The sequence below is a fragment of the Trichechus manatus genome, unplaced genomic scaffold (genome assembly GCF_000243295.1).
Source record: "Trichechus manatus latirostris isolate Lorelei unplaced genomic scaffold, TriManLat1.0 scaffold00122, whole genome shotgun sequence".
In the NCBI taxonomy this organism is placed as follows: Eukaryota; Metazoa; Chordata; class Mammalia; order Sirenia; family Trichechidae; genus Trichechus; species Trichechus manatus.
The window spans coordinates 2,023,943-2,048,912 of NW_004444058.1; the positions used below are offsets into that span (position 1 = coordinate 2,023,943).

Consider the following 24,970-nt stretch of genomic DNA (forward strand, 5'->3'; position numbering starts at 1 on the left):
GAGCCTGCCCAGCAGTAGGAGCAGGAGTAAGGGGACGCGCCAGCAGCACCCCTGAGACAACATCGCCAAGCGAGAATGCGTTTATTAGAGTCGTGTTCCAGAGTTTACATAGGGTCTTTAAAATGTCCCAGTATGGAGAACGGAGGTCAGAACAGGCCAAACGCAGAGTCAGGCAGGATGCCGGCAATCCAAGTAGCTCTGGGCACATGGCCTACACCCTGGGAGGCAGACCACTTGAGAGCACGGCTCCCCAACACAGTGGCGCACGCTCACACCCACAGGCTAGAAGCCCAGGTAAAAAAATGGAAAAGGACTTCGGTATAATTTTAGCGTTGGACAAGTTTTGTCTCTAAAAATTTAAATACTTCTCTGTATATATCTTAAAACAGTGACAGCCTCAGCCCCTTCCTCCCTCAGGGGTAGAGGTCACAGGGTGGTGACCAAAGCAGAGGGGCACAGCCCCAGCCAGCATGGCCACCCGGGCATAGCCAGCCACTGGTGCACTCAGCATACGGGCCAGCTCTGGGGACCTGTGACAGATGCCTTGTTTCCTGAGCAAACACAACGGCTTCCCGCTCAGGCCTGGAGGACGAAGGCAGGCTGGGGCAGTGGTCAGAGTCTGAGTAAGAGGGGGCTGGCAGCGGCCCCGAATGCCTGGCCAGGGGCTCCCTTGGTGGGGGCCGGCGCGTCCATGCAGCCCTCGCGACCCACGGAGCAGGCACCTTCAGGGGTGCCGCGCTCCTCCGGGGGTCCTGGCGCACCCAGGCCCTGCAGCCGCTGCTGCCGCTCCTGGGCCTGGCGAGCGCGGCTGGCGATGGCACGCACCCGGCTCTGGCTTCGGGAGGAGGAGCGCCGCAGGAAGCCAGGCGCCCCCACCACCACTGTGCCCTCCCCGGCTGGGCCCAGGCTGGTGGGGGAGGTGATGTCTCCTGCCTGCTGGAAGCCTGTGAGCCAGCGCAGCTGCTCCGTCAGGGAGTCCAGCCGTGGCTCGCCCTGGGGGCCCAGGCCTCGGCCTGGGCTGCGGGACCTGCTCTCGAAGCTGGGCGCAAAGTCATCGGCAGTCAAGTCCCCCAGACTCTTGGACTTGGCAGCCGCAGGGCAGTCCTGGAGGCCCACCAGGGAGAGATGGCCCCAGGGTGGCCAGGGGCAGGAACCGGGTGGGTACCTGTGCGGCCGCGGGGCCAGGGGCCGGGGTCGCAGCTCGTCGGGCGCAGAGGGCAGCTGGCCCGCGACCCGCAAGTTGGGGTTGGACTTGCTCTTGGTCACGGGGGGCAGGCCTGGGCAGGTGGAGCAGGGCAGAGGGGGCAGGCAGCTGGGTGGGGCCCCGGCCAGGCTCTCTCGGCTGCGGCCCAGGCCCAGGCTAGGCAGGGAGAGGTCGATGACGGTGTCACTGGACGACATGCTTGAGGATGAGGACAGGCTGTCGCAGTGGCTGCTGGGCTCCAGACGCTGCCACAGCCGGTCGCCGCTCGTGGCGTCCGAGTATACGGCAGGGGTAGGGGAGGGCCCAGCCAGGGGCCACCGCCTGCCCAGCGGCTCTGCAAGCACCTGCCCCTCGCTCTTAGCCCTTCTGACCAGGGGTAGCTGGCCCGGAGCCCGGAGCTGACCCTTGCAGCCCACCTGGCTGCCAGCGGCCCCCTCAGCCGGCCCCCCAGGGCCCTCACCATGGCACACCCACAGCCTGCTGTCAGGGGGCACCTCAGTGTCCCTGTGACCACCAGTCCTGAGCTGAGAGGGCCCAGAAGCTCCCAGGGCTGCTCCTGGGGGGCCTGCTGCCTTGGTGCCAGGTCCTGTGAAGTTCTTGGGCCCTTCCGGTGAGGTGCTGGCAGGAGTGGCCAGCGGCAGTGGGGGACCTGGGGCCGGCTCCTCGGCTATGGTCTCCAGGCCACACAGGGAGGAGACAGACCTCTGCATGGACAGGGGGCGGGCGTCTGGAGGGAGAGAGAGGGGTGTCAGTAGGCACCCCAGGCCCCCGTGCCAAGGGAGAGGGACCAGGACCCTGGGGCCCCCAGTGGCCAGGCCCTCCATCTGCACACATGGGCGCCCAGCATGCCCCTCATCCCAGCCACCCTCCAGAGCTGGGAGAGCAGACGGGCCACGGGGCCACAGCACAGTGCCGACCCATGGGTCTTCAGGGCAGGGCACACACATGGCACACAGGGCGGCCGGCCCATTACCTGGCGCTCGGCCGCTGTCAGTTCCTAACTACGGAGGCAGCATGGGGGCAGGGACAGAAAGGAGAAGATGGTCAGAGGGGGTGGGAGTGAGGTGGCTGGCAGATGGACAGACTGATAGCAAGGCGAGGCAGGTGCAAGGCGGGAGCTTGAAGGAGGGAGGGAGGGAGGGCCAGCTTCCCCTGCCCCCAGGCTGGCTCTCCAACAGCTCACAGCCTGTGACCTTGCCCTGCTGTGGACCCGCAGCACTCAGTACTGCTGCAGGCAGCACTGTAGGACCCATCTGGAAGGGCCTCTGGGTTGGACACTCGTTGCATGTCGGGCCGAGAGAGCTCAGGCCAAGCCACGTGGAATCAACTCCATCAGCACTCTGAGTGCCATCCGGAGGGCTCTGGGCCACCGGTGGCAGGGTTGGGGCTGGCCCTTGACGCATCAGACTTGGGGAGTGACTGTGGCCAGCAGCTGCGGGGGTGGGGGACTGAAGCTGACTGAGGTTCAGGAAGGGTGTCAGGAGCATCGGAGCCCCCCGGTCTCCTATGAGCTCCTATGATGAGGGCCCAGCTGGGAGGGCTGGGTGTGCACTGGGCTGGATGTGGCCCTCAGCAAATGCTGCCCACAGGCCCTCGCCTGGACCCACCTTATCAGGGGTGGGAGACATGCTGCCCAGCCCCCTTACCCCCACCCCTGGGCTCCAGGAGCACCAGGGCCGCTCAGGTCAGATGGGAGGGTCAGAAGGGACAGCTGGGGTTGAGGGGGCAGGTGAGACTAGCCGATGGAGCACAGTGAAATGAAAGCGGATGGCAGGCCGAGGGTGGAGGTTGACAGCGGCAGAGCTAGGCCATGCCAAGAGCAGGGACACGGGAAGGCCCAGCGGGGCCAGCCTTACCAGCTGAGAACATGGGAGATTTACTCCTAATCTCCTCCAGTTTTTGAACAAACAGGGCGTTCATCTCCCGCTGCAGGACCCCCGGTGGCCTGCGGGCACCCCCAGGCCAGCAGGGGGTATCCTCGGGGCTGCCACGGCTGTCCGGGCTGCTGGAGTCCGAGGACACGGAGCCACCACCACCCGGCTGCTGCCGTTGGGCCCCACGGCCCTCAGAGGACTCTCTGCTTTTTCCCAGCTTGGCCACAGTGGCTTGTGGGCCCAGGCTGCCACGGGGGGCCCCTAGTGCATCTGGCCGGGCCTGGGGCTGCTGGCTGATGGCCGAGTGGGTGTCCACAGGCCCCGGGCTGGGTGGCTGCTCCCTGAGCAGGCCCTCAGTGTCCACGCCAGCACAGGAGGCCACCATGCACTTCATGCACGTGGCGGCCATGCCCACAGGCCCAGTGCCCTCAGGGACATGCTGGGGCGGCACTGGGGCTGGGCTCCTTGCCGCTGCAGCCACTGTGGGTGCCAGCACCTTACCTCGGGGGCTGGTGCTGCTGGGCCCCTCGTGGGGTGGGGCTCCTGGGGCGGGGCTGGGGCTGGGGGGCGCCACTGCCTCAGCTGCCCCCTCGGAGCCCCCGTCCTGTGTGCTGACAACCAGCTCTGGGAAGCCCTTTCGGCCTGGCTTGTGGCTCTTGGTGGGGGCGCTGGCCGTGCGCCGCAGGAGCCGCTGGCTAACGGAGGGCCGGGGCGGCGGCCGCCCAGCAGCATGACTGTCCAGCGAGCCGGGCTTTGGGCCGCGGAGAAACAGGCCTTTTAGGCCCAGAGCCTGTTTGACCTGCAAGAGAAAGGACCCAGCATCGGTGGCGGCTGGGAACCGCCTACCCTTGGCACTGGCGGTCGTGGGCAGGAGGGGCCATGGACAGCTCTAGACTGCGACCACCTGGGCCGAGCCAGGCTGGCTGGGGTGGAGGTAGGTCCCCAGGCGTACAGCAGGTGGGGCCTTGAGGGGCGGGGGAAACAGAGACTTGGAACATGAGATCCAGCACCCACCACACACTGCACCCCTCGAGGCCCACAGCCCCCAACTCTGCCAGGGGTGCTGGTGTGGAGAGAAAGACATCAGAGCTAGGACTCCAAGGGACTCCTGCCCTCAGGTGCTGGCAGGCCTGGAGCAGTCACAGAGGACTGGGGCCAGCAGCCTGCTTTCAGAGGTACATTCCTGCCACGCTTGGGGGGCAGAGCCCGTGCCTGCTCAGTGCCCCCCGAACCCCAATGGAGGCTCAGGGACCCCATTGCAAGCCCAGGGTTCAGGCTCCTGCCTCTCAGATGCCAGCGCCAGCCACGCAGCCCTTCTGGACAGCTGGCCCGGGGCCCCGGTCAGGCGGTCCCAGTCACCATTGAGAGGGCCTGGCGGCCATGTCCCAGGTTTGCACAGACCAGGGGTCCTAGCATGCCAGACACACCGTGCTCCCAGAAACTCTGCCACCCCAGACCCTGCCACCCCTGCCCCTCTCCTCCCTGGTGACCCTTGGGCTCGTGCACAGAGCAGCCCTGCGGCCTGGCGGGCAGTCACCCCCATCAGCACCTCTAGGCAGAGGCGTTCACATGGCAGCACTTGAATCAGCATCCCGATTCAAGATCCCAAATCCAGTGCAATTTGGTCAGAGTCGGCCAAAGACATTTAGAAGAAGATCCAGAATTCAGGCTTGGAGCTCCCAGTCCCCAGACCTTCCCACCCCAGACACAGATGGGCGGAGGGGGCAGGGAAGGGGGCTAAGAAATGACAAAGTCGGGGTTGGGGGACAGAGTGGGGGAGCACAGACAGGAAGGGGGACACAGGGGAAGGAGGTTATGGGGGCACAGAGACAAGAGGAGGGAGAGGAAGGAGGATGCAGTGGGAGGGGAAACTGGCTGAGGGGGGACACGGAGAGGAATATGAGGGCAGGGAGAGGGATGGAAATAGAGAAGGGGAGGCAGGAGGGAGGGGAAGACAAGGGGACGGGAGGCAGGGAGAGGGTTTGCAGAGGGGGAGGGTGTGTAGAGGGGAAAGGGGAAGGTTTTGCAGAGGGGGAGGGGACAGGGAGTGGGGAGAGGAGAGGAGGGGCCAGAGCAAGACTGTGGTGGGCACAGGGGAGAGGGCAGGAAAGTGGGGAAGGAGCAGACAGAGGGCGACCCCAGGGCTCTGCTGAAGTCCTGGGTCTGCTTTGTAAATGCTGCTCTGGCTGAGGATGGCCCCGTGGAGCCCAGGAGTCGCAGCATCACCCACGGTCACGTCGAGCAGTTTCCAAAATGCTACCAAGTGGCAAATGCTAATGAGGGGCTGTGGTCTGAGCATGCGGGGGTGGGGTGAGGTGGGCGGCACCGTCCCCGCGGGGTACCTTGGAGGCTCCTAACAGGGCTGCGCTTCTAAAGGTGGACTTTGCACATAGAGACCCACTGCAAGACCAAAGAGACAGAGCGAAGGCAGGTGAGGTGCAGCGTGGCCGCTGGGGCCCAGCGCCCACGGGCAGGCAGACACGACGGACGGACGGATGGACGGAAGGACGGACAGACGGACAGACGGCAAGCCCCGGCTCCAGCCGGCACCTTGGCCTCGTGGAGTGGCAGGAGAGACGGTCAGTGTTGGGACCTGGAGTGGCTGCTGTGCCCAGCGGCCCAGGGGCTCGGCCTGAGCCAGGCCCAGACAGCTGCACCTGTCCTCTGCCGACCCAGGCAGGGGGAGGCTGCCTGCAGAGTAGGAGGGCTGCCCTGGGCGGGAAGGGGCAGGGAGAGGGGCAGTCTCAGGGAAAGAAGGAGGAGCTGGCTGGCCAGGGCTCAAGGGGCCATGGCACCCTGACTTGGGTGGGGCCGGGAGAGCCTAGGGGAGTCATCACGGGGTGGGATGCAGGACAAGAGCTAGTGACCAGGCCCTGGGCATGCCAAGGCAGGGAGCAGGGCCCCACAGCGAGTCTGGGGACCCGGAGGTCCATTGTCGTAAGTTCAGGGCCAGGCATCCTCCCACCACCCCATCTTAAAGGTGGAGAAAGAGGCCTCGGGAGGTAACTACAGGACTCACTGCCCAGAGAGTTGGGCCGGCGCTGGGGCAGCAATGCCGGTCTGGGGCTGATGCTGCCCCTTCCTGATGGCGAAGTGGCCTGGCAGATGGTACTCACCTTACCACTGACGTCGCTGATGGCCACATGGACAAAGATGGAGGCCTGCTCCATGCCCTCCAGGTACACATGCCGATATCCTGCAACAGGGGTCACCAGCTCCCACCTGCCCCTGGGTGCTCATGCTCCCCACTTACAGGTCCCTGAGTATACCAACAAGCCCAGTCCAGGGCCTCCCCATCTCCGACCCCTAGTTCTACCTCCTCCAGGAAGCCCGCGGGGGTTTCTCCAGCCTCAGGGACAAGGTGTTCCCTTCCCCCAAGTGGACCAAGCCCCCAGGGCCTCCCTCGCCTTCCTCCCCAAGCCCCCTCCATGTCCCTTTGGACTGTCCAGGCTCTACCCACCCACCTGGCATCATGCTGCTGAAGGCCAGCGTCCTCTGGCCAATGAAGTCCCGCCCGATGGGGTCATGGTCCCACACGAGGAAGCGGACCAGCGCCATCTCGGGCATGTGCACCAGGAACACCAGAGTCTCCTCCCACATGGGGTTGAATCCTGGAGGCCACCAGAGGGGTGTCACCATCCCCCACTCCAGGGTCCAGCCACCCACCACAGGGCTCTGCCTACCGAAGTGCCAGCCTTGGGCTGGCTGCCTGGGAGCTGTGGCCGTCACAGCTACTTGCATCCAGAGGGGCAGTGTCTGCAGACAGTGGCCCAGGATGTAGTCACTGAGTGAGTGCAGGGAGGTGGCCAGGAGGTGGGATGGGGTGCCCGAGGCACAGGCATATGGAGGCCTTTCTGCCCCCCCACCCCACCACACTGCCCTGTGTCTCACCGTTGTCATCCACCACACGGGTTTGCTCCTTGTTGCAGTCCACAGGGAGCCCAATGATCTCCACCTCCACAAATGGGTCAATGATCTGGGGGCCCCAGAGGTACAGGTGGCACCCCAGGCCCAAGTGCCAGGTTCCTGCTCCTCTAGTCTGTGCCCTCCCGACACAGGACCCAGATAGCTTTGCTGCCCCCGTGGACCCCTCCTACCTCCCTGTGCCCCTCCACCTCCCTGCAGTCCCCAGCATTGAGTCCCACCCTTCTACCTCCCCACAGCCTCCCAGCATCGAGTCCCATGGCACCCTACCTCTCTCAACCCCCATCTCCCTGCAGCCCCCTACCTCCCCATGGTCCCCTATGTCCCCGCAGCCCCCCAACATCGAGTCCCATGGCCCCCCTACCTCCCTCAACCGCCCATCTCCTTGCAGCCCCCCTACCTCCCCGCGGTCCCCCAGCATTGAGTCCCGAGGCTTGGGGAGCTGCTGCCCACTGATGATCCGCAGCACCATCTGCTTCTTGAGTTGCCCGGGCAGCGGATCCTCAGAACTGGGGTTGAAGACACCTGGGGGCCGGGGTAGGAGGCTGAGCAGGCGTGGCCCTTCCTGAGTCCCCACAGATCCCAGGTGGGCACCAGGCTGCCAACAGTCAAACTCGCCTTTCCCCCATTTTACAGATGGGAACACGAGGCCCAGCCAAAGGAGAGGAGGCAAAATCTCAGTGTATGGGTTAGGGGCGTGGATCGGGACCAAAAGGTGGCTCTGAGCCCAAGAGCTGCAACACAAGGTGGGACACCCATACCCCATCCTACAGGTAAGCTGGGGGCACAGCGACTTGTGCAAGGTCACGCTGCCTCTGGATGGGGCCCTGGGAGCCCTGGTGGGGTGGGGGACCCTAGTGGGGTGGGGGCTGGGCCCTGGGAGCCCAGAGGTGAGTTCTCTGGTAGCACACCACAGGCCGTGAAGGCTGAAAACTTGGGGGGAGATAAGTGCAGATACAAAACGATCAAATACAAACCAAGAGGGGGTGTGGGAGGAGGGATTAGGATTCAAATGGAAAAAAATCCATAAATCATTTTCAGCATATCAGGGAGAAATTGAAGCATCTGAAAGGAGAGGACTGGTGGGGTGGGGGGGCGGGGAGGAAGGGAGGAGGGAGGAGGAAAGGGGGAGCTCCTTAAAATGCCAAGCCCGGAGACTAGCCTTGTGGGAACCTTGGTCTACGGCCACTGCAGACCAAACAGGCCTGGGGTGGGAGGCAGGCCTGGGACGGGGGGAGCTGGCACTGTGGCCACTGACAAGTCTTGCCTACACATGCCAATAAACCTCATGCTGGGGGCCCAGATGAGGGGCTAATTCACCGCCTCCAAATTCCTGGCCGAGTGGGGGTCCTTCATGCAGCCCCTGCCCCCAGCAGGGCGGGTGCCTCCAGCCCCAGCATCCTGGGAGCTACACCCCACAGGTTCCCTACCATGAGGCCCTGCTGCTACCGCCATCCCCCATTACTGTCTGGTGCAGCACCCCCCCAACTCCCACACCTGGGCACCTCACCCTGGCGCATGCACGGGGGCTTGAGCACGTAGCCACAGTTGCCATTGGCGCTGAATTTGGCGCGGTTCAGCTGCAGCATGCGCCCCTCCGTCTGGTAGTTCAGGGCAACTGCAGGGCAGGGCACGTATCACTGTCACACTGGCCTGCCCTTCCACTGGGTGTACCTGCCACCCTATCCCCCACCACCAGGCACACTGGGGGCCCTGAGGGCCTGACCCCTGGCTCCTGGTTCCTGGTGGGACACCACTGGAGCCCAGCACAGCCAGCTCCCCAGCAAACCCCAGACCCTAGGCATGCATGGGCAGGCCACTGTGTCTCCTGAGGACCCAGTCCAGCACCAATATATGAATTGGCGGGATGGCACGGAGGCTTGCCTGGGGACTCCTCGATGCCCCTCAGTGTGCTGCCCATGGGCACCCACCCATCTGGCAGCCGGCATTCCAGAAGGGCTGTGGGTTGTAGTTACTGGAGTCAACTCGGTAGGATGAGGGGTAGATGCGGGACAGCTGGTGCTGGTTGAAGCACAGGTACTGCGCCGGCTTCTGCTGCAGGATCTGGTGCGCCTTGGTCTCGCTGAAGGACGACACCTGCCAGCTGGATGCCACTGGCAGATGCAGATCGGCAGGCATTAGAAGGCAGTCCGCCAGGCTCAGGGCTCCCCAGTGTGCACCCCGACATCAGGGCATCCCTCCCTGACGTGCATCCTCAGGTCAGGGTGTCCCCCCCCACCATGCATCCCGAGGTCAGGGACAGCAGGCTTGGGACTCTCCAATGTGCACCAGGCTCAGGCCGTCCCTCTCTGATGTGCACTCTGAGGTCGGGGGCCACCCGGGGCGGAGGGAGGTCCTCCCCGCTGTGCACTGGGCTCAGGCCTGGCCAGCGCCCCCACCACCCAGCCTCCCCCTATGCCCGGCCCCACTCACCCTCGGTCTCCACATCGTGAGTTCCCACAGACTTGGTGTACTTCACCAGGTCCGACAGGGCCCGTGACAGCTTCATGGTCTTCTTCTGCCGGGTCACCCTGTGGGGTGGGAGGGGTGTCAGGAGCCTGAGGTCATATGGGGCCAGGGGTGTGTGCGCCCATCAAAGGGGCATGTGACCAGTGCTGAGTGTTGCAGAGACAGTGGGGCCAGGCAGCCGGGATAGCCACACTCTCGGGCTCAGACCTGCAGGGACAGCAGGTGCCAAGGCCCAGGCATGTAAGAGGAGCACCGAGCAGCAAGATGTAGCCAGGGTCACGGGCTGGGAGGTCCTCCAAGAGAAATGGGGACTTCTGGAAGGTTCTGAGCAGAGGAGAGCCTGGGAAGGAAAGAGGCTGTCGGGGTGAGAGGTGGGGGTTCCAGGTGTGCACTGAGAACAGAGCCAGGAGGAAGTGGGGAGGAGTCAGGTGTGACATGGAAAGGATGGGGGGCTGTTAGCCAGGATGGGGGTGTGAGAGTGCACAGGATGGAGGATGGCGGAGGCAGAGGGGACCAAACTGATGGGGGACAGAGGTGGTTGGGTACAGAGTGAGGGGGAAGAGGTGAGGGGGACAGAGTGAGGGGGACAGAGATGGGAGGGATGGAGACAATGGGGGACAGAGGTGAGGGGAACAGATTGTGGGGGACAGTGTGTGGGGGGATAGAGGTGAGGGAGACAGAGTGTGGGGGACAGAGTGTAGGGGACATAGGTAACAGGTGACAGAGTGATGGGGACAGAGTGTGGGGACACAGGGAAGCCTAGATTTAGAGGGCAGGTCTGAGAGGGCGATTTGCACACCCATGGAGGCAGTGACATAGGATGGCTGGGCTGGACTGGTCTAGTTTGCACATGGGGGCATTTGAAGGCTGGACATGACCCCTCAGGAAGGCATGAGGCTGGGGGGCGGTGCTAGACCGTGGGAGGGAACCCTGAGAGGAGGAGGAGCGGGACCCCAGGGAGAGAGGGGGCCCTGGAGGGGAAGGGAGGGTGTTGGCTAGACCAGGTGCCCAGGGAAGAGAAGGACTGAGACCTGGTCCCAAACCCCTAGCCACCCCACAGAGCCCCGTCCTGGGTTCCCGCAGGTCCACACTGCATGGCCAGCAATGGGCCTGGGCCTCTGTCCGAGCACCTTGCCCCAGGGTCTGGAGCACAGGGCCCACTACCCCGAACGGACCCCACCTACCATTCTGAGCTACCAGAACTGGGACTGCACATCCACTGCTCTACTGCCTGGACCACGACTTTGCCAACTCCCAATGCCTCTGGGGCAGGGTTGGGGAGAGGGGACCCTTCCTTCACCACTGCCCCACCAAAGCCCCCCTGTGCCCCCCTCCAGGGACCGCCTCCCGGGGTGCATGTGTGGGCGCTGTGGCAGGGCACTGACCCTCGGTTCTGGCTTCCTTGGGGGTCCAGGTCCTCCACCCCCTCCTCCACACTGGTCACCTTCTTTAACTTGCTGCCTTTTTTCTGGAGAGAAAGAGAGAGGCGTCGAGACCTGCTGGAGCCCTGGGCTCCAACCAGACCAGGCCGTTTTGAAGGCCAGGGAGCAGCAGGGAGGTAGGACCACCCTCCTGGGCCCCAACTACATTTCTTCCCAGGCCCTTCTGCGCTTGGCCATGGCTATTGGTCCTCTGCCACAGCCCCATCCCACCTGTCCCTGGTAGGCTCTCAGCCCAGCCATGGGGCCCCTGAGCTTGGGCCAGAGGAGGGGGCCACCAGAAAGGGCACTGCGGCCCCTGCTCCCGTGTAGCCCCTGCCCAGCCCCCGACCCTGGCCCCCTGCAGCCAGCCTTGAGATGCTACCAGCAGACTCAGGGAGGATTCTGAGAACCGGGCCAGGGAGAACGGAGACCCACCCCACCCCACTCTGAAGGACGATGGTCTCAGTCCCCCCAGCCCCAGAAGCCCACCAGACCTTGCGCTTGGAGAAGCTGTTCTTAAGGAGCCGGCTGTTCCGCCGGCTGGCTCCAGCGTCCTCCCCGGAGTCGACATCCTCCTCAGCTTTGCTCTGAGCCCCAGGGAGAGAGAGAGCAGCAGGGGTGAGTGTGACGGGGGTGAGCCTGGCCCTGAACCTGGTGGGGGGCGGGAAGCTGCTGCCATGCCTGGCCACAGGAGGCTCCAGGAGGCCTTCCTGGAAGCAAGGGATTGAGCTGGGCCTGGGAGGGACCAGGGCAGCAGAGGGAGGTGCTGGAGTCCCAGAGCAGATCCCAGGCCCACTGAGAGGGTGAGGGGGGCAGCTGCCGGTGAAAACACAACTGCAAAGAGGGGCCATCAAGGCACCGATGGAAGTGTTCTCGCAGGCACACACGCGTACGCAGATACACACACACACTAGCTTTTCCCAGCGTGCTCTTTAAACTCATTGAATTCTCAGTTCTGAATGTTTTTCCACAAAAAGTGATGGTTTAATACACGCAGTCTGTAGGTCTGGAATGTTCCTCAGCTCTTTGCTTATGTAACCCTCACAGGACGCCTGTGCTCTGATGCCCAGCCGGCTCAGCAAGCATATGCAGGCTCATTAGAGGGGCGAGGCTGGGCTGCATTTAAAGCCGCGAATGCTGCCTTCTGCTCACTGTCAGGGCTACCAGGGCACAGGACTGACCTTCCTCCTGCTATTCGAAAATCATGTGTCCTGGGCCCTGCCTGCTCTCTGGCGTGAGAGTCACTGCCGGGCGGTCATACCCACCCATTCGGCCGAGGCTCATTCATGCCAGAGCCCCGGGAGCCTGGGCCATGTGTTTCCATCCCTGAGGCTGCTGCAGACACCACCTGCCACTGCCAGCCCTTTGCAGATGTTCCCAAACTCAGCCCACGTCTCATTCCATGCACGTATAGCCCTGCAAACACACTTGCATACACCCCTGCATACACACCCCTGCACATACACCCCTGTATGCAGCCCTGCATGCACCCTTGCGCACACATCTCTGCACACACACCCGTGTACACACCCCTGCACACGCCCAACTCTGTTCTCACATGGGGCTGCTGTGCCTACTGGTGTGGCCAGCTGGGGGTCCCTCCATCCCTGGTAAAGGCCACTGTCCCTTCCTGAGTCCAGGCTGATAGCCCCTTCTGGGCTCCCTATTCATACCCGGCCCCTTTTGTGGCTTTCATACTGGCCCCCGGCAGGGTCCTCAGGGCCAGGAAGGTGATGCTGGCAGGCTGGCTCCCAGCTGGATGAGGGGTGAGCTGGAGGTCCTCAGACCCCCGGGGGGTGGTGGACACTCTCCATGCTTCAGCAGTGCCCCCAGGGGCCTCCAGGGGCCAAAGGTTAGGGGAGCAGCAGCCTCACCATCTCTGCACTTGGAGCCTGGGAGCTCTACTATCCCCAGGCTCCCCCCACCACACCCGGCCTAGCCTCCTGCTCAGGCCCGTGGGCCGGAGCCCCTAGTTCCAGGTGGTGAGCAAGACTCCCTCCTGGGCGGCTCTCATTATCTAGGGGGCGCCTCAGGAGTGTGGAGCTGGGTGCCTCATCCACCCTACTCCTGGGGAGGGTGGGTGTCTGCCCTGCAAGTAGAGTACTCCCGGCCCCAGGATCCACACTCCAAAGCACCCCAAGGAGCCCACCATGGGTGTTCAGGAACCGCAGAAGCCATGGAGCTAGAGCCAACCTCACAGCCAACAAAACCGTGTGCACCCTCAGCTAGACACTGAGCCACACACATCCGAAAACAAGGCATGTTGCCTGCTGCGGCCCCGGGCCGGACAGCCTATCAGTCGTGATGTGGCCAGCAGCTGCCCCCAGCTGCTCCAGTGCCCCAGAGCCCATGCCCATGGCCCAGATCTTCCTCCTTCCTTCTCCCACATCAGAAGCCAGGACAAACCCATGCCCGTGCCCCAGGTCTGGCTGCTCTGGCCCTGCCCTCCCGCTGCCCCCCGGAGCCCACAGCAGTGGGACGCTGGCCAGTGCCTGGATAGATTCTCAGTAGGAGCCACTCAGGATTGCTTTAAGAGATGTATGTCTCTGTCCACAGCCCCCAGCAACAGCAGCCCGTTTTCCTCTTAATTTATTGACGATGCTGAAGTGTGCGGGAGGCACTGGAAGCTGCACTAGCATTTGCTCAAAACCCGTGGAGACTGACACGCTCCAGCGCTCCTTAAACATTGCCCAAAACGCCACCACTGCTACCGAGAGCCACGGGCACCCATAAATCTAGGCAACAATTAAGGGAGCAGCGCTGGTGGCCCAGGTCCCTGGAGGAGATGCCGCCAACTGCGGCCCAAGTCTCTTGGACCAGGATGGACTGCTACCGGCACAGCTCATTCTCCCGCAACAGCTGGGCGGAGGAGAGCTGACACCCCATCAGGGAGGGCAAGGCAGCCAGCCAGCAGGAAGACAGCGTCTACCCGAGGCAGAGCACAGCTGCTCCCTCCTGACAGCGCCCAGCCTTCCAGGCTGCACGGCAGGGCAGGAGGCCTGGGAGGAGCAGGGTCCCAAGCAGAGGGCGAGGCCTCCTGTTGACCAGCACCAGCGCCCCCTGGAATTGTGCCATACTGCAGAGGCCCTTCATGCCCATCACCCCCGTTCCAGGGGTCCAGGGGTGCCCCCTGCTGAACTCAGTGCCTCCTCCTCCCCCACAGGACCCTCCTGTAGGACAGGTAGCATTCAGGACCCAGACTCATGCCCCCAGGGCCAGCTCTGGAAAGGACAGTGCCTGCCCCCATGGGACCCAAGTGGCCGCAGTGCCTGCATTGATGCCCCCTCTGCCTGGAGTCTGCACCCCTCCATGAGCTCCGTGGCTGACAAAGGCCCCCCCTCCCCTCGCTCCCTGCCCCTGCCTGGGCTCCACCTCTCCATCTCAAGACTAGAATAAGCGAGCGCCTGGTAGCACGGGACCTGCTGGGGCCACCTGCAAAAAGTGTCGCTGAGTTCCCTGAGCATCAGCTGTGCAGCATGGTGCTGCACTCGTGGGTGGCAACAAAAACAACCGCATCTAAAAATACAGTGCCCCAGTGGGGCACACAGAAGAGCCACTGCTGCCCCCCCAAAATCTGGAAAGTGGCAAGGGGCTACAGGGAAGGGGTGGAGTGAGCCAGTGCTTGCATGGCAGGCTCTCCACCAACAGGGAGGCAGCCGCACCCACCATTCGTGCCCTCCACCCTGCTCACTGTCCAGGCTTGGGGAGGCCAATCAACGCCCCGCCCACCCACCTCCCAAGGCCTGTCCCTGTCCCACCATAAGGGAAGCGACTCTGGCTCCTTAGGCCACTTGGTGGGGAGCCATCCCTCCAGGCTGGCTGCAGCCCAGATGCTCAGCGTCACTGCCCAGCCAGGCTCCCCAGACGCCCTGACGTCCCCTACAGCCGATCTCCATTTGGATACGTGCCCCATGGGGCTGTGAGTGGCTCCCAGCATGGGGGGGCACCACGCAGGGGGGGACCCAGGTAGAAGGAGCTCCAGGAAGAGGGGGCACTGGGCAGGAGGGCCCTGGGCAGGGGTGGCACTGGGCAGGGGGGCCCTGGGCAGGGGTGGCACTGGACAGGGGGGCCCTGGGCAGGGAGAATCCACCCTTCTGCACTTGGCTAGGCCTGCTGTGGGTGGGGGTCAGCACGCAAGCCTGGCACTATCTCGGCTTGGGATACTACGGTTGGAGCTAGAGGCCTCCACCTCTCAAGCATTCCCCGGGGAAGGGGACTGAAGCTGCCCCATGTGGCCAGTCCAATTGCCAGCCACACACACTCCTGGCTGGACAGCTTCTGGACTGGCTCAGCCCTGAGACCCTGCTGGGCCCCTCCCTGACACTCACAAGACCCCCTTCCTAAGACAGGGGCTGGAACAAGCCTGTGGGCAAACCCCTTTCCGTGAGGAGCTGCGGTCACCCAGGGCTGCCAGCCTCTCCAGCCTACAAACGGACAGGGTGGAGGGTGTGGGCTGGGAGCTGCCCGCAGGCCTCCGAGGGGGACGCACATGGCTGTCAGACTAAACGGAACTGCCAGAGGATGTGAAAACAGCCACACCAACAGGGCCACCAAGCCCCAGGCTGATTTGTTCTGTGACAGGGTAAACGTCTCAAGTCCTCCCTCAGCATGGAAAATCTAAGCAAAGGTAATCACTGAGCTCCAAGAGGACCCTGGGGATGTACCACGGGCAGCGTGTGTGTGTGGGTATGTGTGCGCGCACGCTCGTGGGCACAGGCGCACACGCTTGTGCATGTATACATGCAGGTGTGTGTGCACAGGTGTGTGTGCATATAGGTGTGTATGTACAGATATATGTGTATTTGTGCAGATGTGCATGCGTGTGCAGATGTGTGTGTATGAGTGCGAGTGTGTGTGTGTAGGTGCTTATATGCAGGTGTGTGTGCAGGTATGTGTGTGCGAGGGTATATATACCTGTGTGTACACAGATGTGTGTGCAAGCGTGTATACAGGGATGTTTTCAGGTGTGTATACAGGTGCATGCAGACAGGTATGTGCATTCAGGTGTGTACCTGCAGGTGGGTGCGTTTTGGTGTGCATGTGTGTGTATATGTGCATGTGTGTGTGTTCAGGGGTGTGTGTGTAGGTATTTTCCTGCAGGTATGTGTGTGCTGATATGTGTATACAGGTGTGCATGCATGCACACATGTGCAGCATACACAGATAGCACACTCCGGGCCCCTCTCCGGGCCCACTGGCCAGGCCTGAAACCTGTACCTGTGTGGAGGAGAACAGGTGTGGGGAGGAGAACAGGTGTTGGGAGCCTCACCTTCTTTCCCTCAGCCTTGTGCCCAAGTTTCCACGCTGGGGACAGCGTGGACACGGAGAAGTCGTTGGGGTCTTCACAGTCTCGGATCCTGGACTCCTTGATGAGGGAATCCAGTTTCCTCTTTGCAATGTTTTCCACACGTTTCCGGTTGGTGGAGGCCTGCAGGAGCCATATGGCGGCTGGTTGATGTCTGTCCCCAGCCCAGCAGCGGCAGGGCACTCCGGCGGGTCAGCTGGGGCTGCTGGAGCCCCATCCGGGTCCCCACTGCACTGGCTGCCGGCATGCGGGTCAGGTACTCGTCCTTGAAGCGGGCTCGCAGAGGGCAGGTGATTTGCCCCCAGGACGTGAACCCTGGCCCAGCTGGTTCTAACTCTCGCCTCCTTCAGCTGCAGGATGATGCTGCCCTGGGACCCAGCAGACAGTTGGTGGTCACTGGCACAGTGGGCTTCGGGGGGAGTCAGTGCACCCTCAGCCTGCCCTGGGCTCCCAAGAGATGCTCAGCAGTGCAGGGTCTGGGGTCCCATCACCCCAGAGAAGTGGGCCGGTGACAGTGGACTGACTGCTCGGCACCAGGTGCCAAGACTCCCCAACCCTCAGCCACACAGTGTCCTTGATGACCTCGGACGCCTCAGGGGCAGGGCCTGGGCTCAGGCATCTGAGCGCCCCCGGAGCCCTGTTTGTAGTGAGCCCAAGTGGATATCGCGACTGCAGCTGTGCGGTCTCTTCGGCTGATGAGAAATGCACAGCCATCCAGCAAACGGAAGGATCCATTGCCTCAGGGCTTTCTAAAACAATTAACCAAGAGGCTGGGAAGGCTCCTGTGCAATTATTTTCCCATCCAATGGCCCCTCAGGGAGAGATAGTCTTCACTGCCTCGTCACCAGCAGCTTAGCACAGATCCTCGGCCTCCACCTGCAGCCCCTAGCCCAGGCGGCCGCTGGGAGCAGGGATAGCTAGCTGAGCTGCAGAGAGAGTGGAAACCACCCACAGGAACCCCCTGACAGGGCAGGTGGCACGCGTCCTGGCATCTGTGGGCCTTGGGGTTCACGCCTTGAGGTGGGGCCAGTGCTGGGCCCACGGTGGCTGGGCAGGGTGCCCCCGTCCCAGGGTTCAGCCAGGGTTGGCCAGAGAGGCAAGGAATGGGGAGAGGGACCCAGGTTGGAGCCTGGCTGGTACAGGTGTGGGTGGGGTTGTCTGAGCCCCATGCTACGACCAACTGCCAAGGACACCAAGGGGATGTCGCAGGAGGTTGAGTGAATGGTTCCCACAGGGTCAGTTTAGAAATGGAAGCCGAGAGGGGCCCCAAGCAGACATGTGTCCACCACCCCAAGGGTCAGCCCCACCAGGAATGCAGAGTGCACACTCCAGTAGGTGTGGGGGAGTGGGCAGAGAGGTGACCTGGCCAGCTTTGGAAACCCCCCAGCTCCTGGCCTGGTGTTCTTCACTCCAGGTGCCTTCCTTCCTGACTTCCACTGACAGGAGGGACATGAGCCCCTCCTCAGGCTGCAGGACCCCTGCCCCCCACCCAGGGCTTCCCTGGCCCTCCCCTGGCCCCGCCCCCAATCCCGGCCCCCACCCCCACTCACATCCCCATTGAGGAGCTTGCAGTCATCATCAATCTCATCGGCGCTGTCCTCATCAGACACCTCGCCCTCCTCAGCGTCCTCACTGATGTTGGCCGGGAGCTTCTTCCCCTGGGGGAGGAGGTGGACAGTGGGAGGGGCCCAGGGGCCCAGGGGCCTTGAAGGAAGTACTGGCAGCCTGCACCCGAAAGGAGCAGCTGTCAAGGGGCAAGGCTTTTCTCAAGCTTGCCTGGGGTGACTCGGGGCGCAGCAGGGGTAAAAACCAGGGCTCGTCACCTCCCTGCAGCAGCAGCGTGGAAAGAACATGATTCAGTGTGCATGTTGGTGGGGGGTGGTCCCAAGACTGGCATGGCCACTGTGTTATACATAGGGAGACGCAGGCAGGTCAGGGCAGGCCTCTCTGGAGCAGGGCCCTCCCCAAGTCCTGGTCCCAGGTCAGATGCCCAGTTGGATGCTGACTCTGGGAGGGGTAGGGGCTGACCTTCACCAGGATCTTGCCCTTAAGCATCTCTGGAGAGGGAAGCATGGTGAAGTCCTCGCCGCTCACCGACGACAGGTCCAACTTGTCCCCAAGGATGTCAGTCAGGTACTGGGCCATCTTCTTCTGCTGGATGACACTGCAGTGGTTCTCAATGGACAGGATCACTGGGTACCTGTGGCCCCAAGGCAGGAGGAGCTAGGTGAGGCAGGGCCTCAGAACCACATATCAAGGAGGGGTCTTCATCAAGAGGCCTGGACAGATAGGGCAGCCAGCTGCTCCAGGAGGGGCCCACCAATGACCTTGAAAAGCAACTGAGTGGGTGGGAAAGTGGCTGGGAGACCTCAGGTACAGAAAAAGAAGATATGCACTTAATCTCTCAGTAAGAAAAAAGAAAAGCAATTAGAAACTCCAGGAAAACAAAAGGCAACATCTGAGAAATCTATGGTTCAAAAACGATGCAGACTAAACTGAGATACAACGTGGAACAATAGACAGATGGTAAGAAAGATGACCCTTTGACCTAGACACTGGGGACACTGCCCTTGGATGGCCTGGGGCTCCGACATTGGCCTCATGGAGAAGGAGACATAAGCCTGGGACACACCATCTGGCAGAACATGGCTGTTATCTGTGGGTGCAGAATAAGGAGTGGAGCATGGAATTTTTCATTATAAGCTCTTCTGTTTGTTTTTTCAAACCACGTGCACATTTTCCTTGCAGTTTTACCCAAAGGTACTCGTGGTTCTTTTAGAAAATATGACCTGGTGGAGAGGACGCAAACCAGAGCAAGAGATAGGCAAGTGCTGTGGTGTCGGGGAACAAGAAGGGCTTGGGGCACAGATACTCATCCCATCTTCCCATTTCTCAGACTGGAGACTGAGGCCTGGAGCCCAGGGTTTGGGGGTGGGAACTGGGTGTCTGCAAAGATGATGTGGACACCTGAGATGCATGCCTATTCTGAGACCACAGCTGGCTCTGGTTCCTTGGCAGCTGCAGGAGCCCCATGCCCCAAGCCACCCTCCCCACCTGCAGCCCCAGGGGCTGGCTGCCTTGTAGTATCCCTCCCAGCAGCTGAGACAGCCTGAGCTGCTGTTCAAGGAGAGGCCTCCGGTCACTGTTTTCTCAATCAACCTGCTTCTCCTCCCACCTTCATTAGATTAGCTCCCTCCTCACCTTCGAGGAGACTTGAAGATAACTCTCCAACTGAGGGAGGCAGTCTTCTATCTCCAGAAATGAAACTGAGTTTTGTTTAACAATGTCTGTAGCCACAGCTGAGTGACAGCAAATTGAGTCTGGACGCAGAGTGGCTTCTCAGGGGTAATTAGGACTGAAGCCACTGCAGGCAACTGACACTCAGGGATGGCCACAAGCGAGTGTGGGCAGGGGGCCGCTTGCACACACCTGTCATGTTGTCTGCCCACTCACCACCGCTGGCCCTCTCCCTGGAGCTGTGGGTCCACTCCCTGCCCTGCCCCTCTCTCCTCAATGAAAGACCTCGAAACCAGCCCCTCAGCCGGAGGCTATCACAGCCACTGCCCCCCAAAAAGGATGTGGGAGAGGGGCAGGAAGAGCCAGAGCCTAGTGGCCCCTGCCCCGCCCCTTGGGGCCAGCACCCCAGTCCCAGCCACTCACTGTTATATCCTGTTTTGTTTCTCTTTGTTGTTAGTTGCCATCGAGTCGATTCCAACTCATGGCGACCCCATGTGTGCAGAGTAGAACTGTGCTCCATAGGGTTTTCAATGGTTGTGACTTTTCAGAAGCAGATCACCAGGGCTTTCTTCTGAGACATCTCTGGGTGAGTTTAAACCTCCAACCTTTTGCTAGTAGCTGAGCGCTTAACCAATTGCACCACCTGGGAACTTCTACTCACTTGTTCTTGATGAAGGCGTATTTGTTGATGGTTTCGATGACGTCTTTGAAGAGGATCTTGGAGGTCAGGGTGTAGCCATGGTGCACAATGGGCTCGCCATCAGGCCCATCCCAGCAGTCCACTGTGGGCATACAGGCCACGGGTCAGTGCCAGGGCACAGAGGCCACATCTGCTCCAACACCAGCGATGGCACACACAGGCCACTGAGCCTGTGGACCCCAGTAGAGGACCGTCCACCTGCTCAGTGGTTACACTGAGGGGAAGACTTGCCCCAAGCCTCCGGCCTGATCCTCTGCCCACCCCACCCCCTACAGGAGCCTGCCTGGGCCCTGGGGGCAGGCAGGTCCTGGAGCACCCATGACGTAGCAGCCACTCACCCTCCACACAGCGGCAGCCAGCCTGCAGGACCCAGGCATACATGTCCACGCGGGACTGGGACATGAGCTGGTCACCCACAAGGTAGGTGTTGTGGGACGAGGTGATGAAGTAGTGGCTCAGCGGGCGGCTCATGTCCTGGTGCACACTGTGGTGCGTGGGGTTGAAGATGTCACCAGCTGGGCTTCGCATGTAGTTGGTGAAGCCTGCAGAAGGCGGGGATGGTGGTCATCCCTGTGTGTTCGGCCCTCAGCCCGGCTGCACTTGTGCCTCATCTCATAGCCACCCACCCCCCAGACTTTGTGGGGCCACTGGCTCAGGCCACTGCCTTGAGCCCAGCTCACACTGTGGCCAAGGCCCCCAGCGGCCCCCCAGGACAAAGGATTCAGTGTAGTCCCCAGGACAGTGGACACCAGGTGGCCTCACTCACCGTCAATTCCCAGCACCCCCTTGCTCTTGTTTTCTGGGCAGGGCTCAAACTGCTCAATGATGTCCTGACAGCTCTCAAGCGTCACACCTGTCATCTAGGCAGAGGAGGGGGCTGGGCTAGCCTCAGGCAGTCCCCTACCCTCCCCATTGCCACTGCCTCCCACCTCCTGACCTTGCAGCCAGCTCCCCCCTCCCCCAGGGGACTCACTGACCATCCCCAGTGTCATGTAACTTGGGACAGACTCAGGGGTCAGTGGTCAGCAGGTGGGCTCAGCATGGAACAGAGGCCACGCGTGGGGAGCTGTACAGAGCCAGAACCACATCCCAGCCTTGGGGGAACCCCGGGGGCACAGGGAAGCCCCCTGCCATCTACCCCAGGTCTCTGCAGGTGACCCTCATGGGAAGCTGAACCCCCAGCTGCCCCCAAGGTGGCCCCACACACTGGAGGCCAAGCAGCTCTTTGGTCCCCACTACAGGACCTATCCAGCACCCTGTGGTGCTGTCAAGGCCAAGAACCCTGTTTTCCAGTGGCAGGTCCTCCACCAGGGCTTCCCAGGAAGTCCCCAGGAATGTGTGCATGTTGCAGGGAAGTGGGGAGAGGTGGGGATGGTGGAGGAAAATGGGGTTGGAGCTTGGAGCCAGCTGTGGGCCATCTGTCAGCTTTGAGGGTACGGGGCACACAATGCCTGGGCCCCTCCTATGGGAGCATTCTATGGGAGCATTCTTTCCAAGGGACAGAGCTTCCAGCCATGGACATGCACCTCAGGTCCTCCACACCAGAGGGGCCCAGGAAGGGGAGGTCCTGACCACTGAGCCTCTGGACACTGGGTCTCAGGCCAGCTGTGCAGTCCCCAGAAGAACGTGGCCCTAGCACTGGCCCGTGGACTGGACAAGGCTTCCTAGAGTCAAGGTACAGAGGTAGGTGGGTCTCATGGGCACCAGGAGGCACAGGGCATTTGTTGGGCAAATGATGAGTGGAGGTGGCCCTGGGCCAGGCTCTGGGGAGGGGCCAGCCAGACCCACACGGGGAGCATGGGCATGTAGGGGCAGTGCCCAGAATCTGGGCCATAGAATGCAAATCCCCCCTGGAAGCTTGGGTGGCCGAAGCCAGGACAGCACCCCTCACTGGCCCCAGTGGAGAAGCTGCTAGCCCTCTGCCCCACACAGCAGATCCCCCCAGGCTCCCTGGACAAGGCTGGTATAGTGATGTGAGCTAGAGCAGGTGCCTTGAGCAGAGGCAGATCCAGGGCTGCAGAGGCCAGGCTGTGGCCCCACTGACCCCAAGCTATCAGCTGCACTGGGACCCCCTCGGCACCCTCACCTTCTGCTCTACCTCAAGGAAGTGCTGCAGGTCGGCGGCATCCAAGTGGTCCTTGTGGTTGCTGTAGGTCAGCAGGAGCAGGTAGAGGTCCCGGCGGGTGGACATCGCCTTGTAGAAGGCACAGAACTCCTCGAAGTCCAGTGTGCCCTGCTGGTCATCTGTGTCTGCTTCCTGCAACCCAAAGCCTCTGGGTCCCTGTCTATATCCTCACACAGCCACAAGTGGTCCTCAGGCTTGTCCCCCTCCTTGGCTGACCAGAACCGCAGATCCACCTCCCCCCACTTTCTGTTTCGCTGCAAGGTCACCATGCCCCAGACAATCACAGCTGTGTCTTCACTGGCCTCCCCCTTTCTGCCTCTCCCCACCGAGAAGCCAAAGGGGCAACCCTTCTAAAACACAAATTTGACCCCGCGGCTCTGTGCCTTCCAAGGTCGGTCTGCAGCCGAACCTGACACCATCACTGATACTGGGAGTCAGCACCCACCCTGGGTTCCATGCCACTGAGCCTCTAATGAAATTGATGCTCATCAATTAGGAACGCTCATGTTCCCAGGAGACCCAGGCCCCAAGTCTCCCTGGCAGAAACAAGCAAGACCTATTCTCAGCCACTGCTTTTCTTTTGCTCATGAGATGCCCCCAGGAGCCTTTCAGGGCTCCCCACAGGGGCGGTGGCTACGAGACGCTGACCCACCAGGGACCCCCATGAGGGTATGGGCTCCTTGGTGAGCCCACTTCCTCACAGCATTTACTGACAACACGCCAGACCCCCCAGGATCCAAGGGATAAGGCACAGCCCTCCTAGAAGGGGCCCAAGTCTGGGGACAGACACAGAAGATAGTAACATCCCAGTTGCTGCAGACCAGAAGATTCCTGATGTGCCCAGGGACCATGATCACCTAGGGGTGTGCAAGAAAGGCTGATTGAGCATAGAGGTTGGGCTGAGGTCCGAGAGGGGGATAGATGGGGGTGGTGGGGTTGGGGTCGAGTGGGAACACAACCCACTTGGATGCTCTGGGCTCCAGCTGGCACCCAGCTCAGCCCCATCTCCTTGTGGGGAGTGCCTGGCCAGCAGGACACAGAACCTGGCTCTGCACACTGCAGAAGAGCTGTGCTCAGTGAACCAGGCCAGCCGTGGCTCCACCAGCCCAGATGCCCACCTGCCCAGGTGCTCACAGAGAAGCTGGTGGGGTGGCCACAGCCCCAGCCAGGTGAAGCCACCAACCCAGCACTGACTGCAGCTTTGCCATCTCCCCAGACTTGGCACATTGAGGACCACAGCCACCATCGTCCTCGGACACTGCCCGAGGCCACAGGTCTCCACAGAGTCTCTAGATTCTGATCGATCCCTGTGACAGGACAAAGCCTCATAGAGGTAGAAGTGGTGCCATGCCCACCACACCAGAAACACCAGGAAGGCCGGAGTGGGTAGGCTGGGGGACCACTGGAGGCGCTGTGGGCAGGGGGCCCCAGAAGAGCCCACAGTGGGTGTGACAGGAGGGCTGGAGAAGGGAGGGAGCAGGCTACCAAGGGTCATTCTCTTCTGAGGACAGCCCCCACCCCATCTCCAGCACACTGTCAGCACCATGGACAGCATCACCTGCTGCTCTCCTGCTGACAGCGAGGGGGGTGGTCCTTTGAGGTCTCCTCTGAGCCAAGAGCATCCCAGTGAGTGCAGCGACCACAGCCACCCTCCATGTCCCTGTCCCCGTGAGAGTAGGGCTCCTGGGGAGGCAAGGCCCTGATGTGCTTCTGGCTGCACCCCAGCTCAGGCTGGGCCTGGCAGTGGGCACCCAGCAGGACCTCCGTGACTCCCTCTGGGACCCGAGAGCTGAAGGTTGTGCCAGCTTGGTGTGAGGGGCCCATACTAGGTGGTGCTAGGGCCCACAGATGCCCAAGGAAGACCCTGGTCTGTCTAACACTAGATTTGAAGGTGGCCATGGGTCTGAGGTGAAGCAGTGGTGGTTCAATGGAAGAATTCTCTCCTACCATGCGGGAGATCCAGGTTCAATTTCTGGCCAATGTGCTTCACTCAAAGCCACCACGTGTCTGTCAGTGGAGGCTTCTGTGTTGCTATGATGCTGAACACGTTTCAGTGGAGCTTCCAGACTAAGCCAGACTAGGAAGAAAGCCCTGGAGATCTATTTCCAAAAACCAGCCAGTGAAAATCTTATGGATCACAACAGTCTGATCCACAAGTGACCATGGGGATAGTGCTAGAATGGGTAACGTTTTGTTCCATTGTGTGTGGGGATGCCATGAGTCGGGGCCCAGTGTCCTTACAGAGGATCGAGGGTAGGGGCATCCAGAGCTCCCCATGTGGGCCTTCTCCAGTCAGGACTCCACACCAGGACCTTGGCCCCAGGAGCTGGGCACCCTCATAGCTGGTACTTGTTGTTAGATGCCATCAGGTCCATTCTGACTCATAGCGACCCTATGTACAACAGAACAAAACACTGCCCAGTCCTGTGCCATCCTCACAATCGTTATTATGCTTGAGCCCATTGTTGCAGCCACCGTGTTAATCCATCTTGTTGAGGGTCTTCCTCTTTTTCGCTGACCCTTTACTCTACCAAGCATGATGTCCTTCTCCAGGGACAGATCCCTCCTGACAACACGTCCAAAGTATGTGAGACGTAGTCTCACCATCCTTGCTTCTAAGGAGCATTCTGGCTGTACTTCTTCCAAAACAGATTTGTTCGTTCTTTTGGCAGTCCCTGGTACATTCAGTATTCTTTGCCAACACCACCATT

The 24,970-nt window shown here is 61.6% G+C and overlaps 1 protein-coding gene across 1 annotated transcript in view; it reads right to left on the minus strand.

Annotated features, from left to right (window-relative positions):
* Positions 1–612: 612 nt before the first annotated feature.
* The window catches only part of PLCH2 (phospholipase C eta 2), a 30,424-nt gene continuing 6,066 nt past the window's right edge, over positions 613–24,970 (minus strand). The window contains exons 5-22 of the mRNA XM_012557837.2: positions 22,221–22,391; positions 20,901–20,994; positions 20,473–20,676; positions 20,096–20,216; positions 18,226–18,397; positions 17,748–17,855; positions 16,177–16,320; positions 11,387–11,479; positions 10,857–10,939; positions 9,436–9,533; positions 8,934–9,116; positions 8,513–8,620; positions 7,403–7,527; positions 6,970–7,054; positions 6,543–6,689; positions 6,195–6,274; positions 3,580–3,877; positions 613–1,931 (exon numbers count right to left, since the gene is read on the minus strand). Coding sequence (XP_012413291.1) covers positions 613–1,931; positions 3,580–3,877; positions 6,195–6,274; positions 6,543–6,689; positions 6,970–7,054; positions 7,403–7,527; positions 8,513–8,620; positions 8,934–9,116; positions 9,436–9,533; positions 10,857–10,939; positions 11,387–11,479; positions 16,177–16,320; positions 17,748–17,855; positions 18,226–18,397; positions 20,096–20,216; positions 20,473–20,676; positions 20,901–20,994; positions 22,221–22,391 — 3,633 coding nt within the window. The remainder of the gene's footprint in view (positions 1,932–3,579; positions 3,878–6,194; positions 6,275–6,542; positions 6,690–6,969; positions 7,055–7,402; positions 7,528–8,512; positions 8,621–8,933; positions 9,117–9,435; positions 9,534–10,856; positions 10,940–11,386; positions 11,480–16,176; positions 16,321–17,747; positions 17,856–18,225; positions 18,398–20,095; positions 20,217–20,472; positions 20,677–20,900; positions 20,995–22,220; positions 22,392–24,970) is intronic.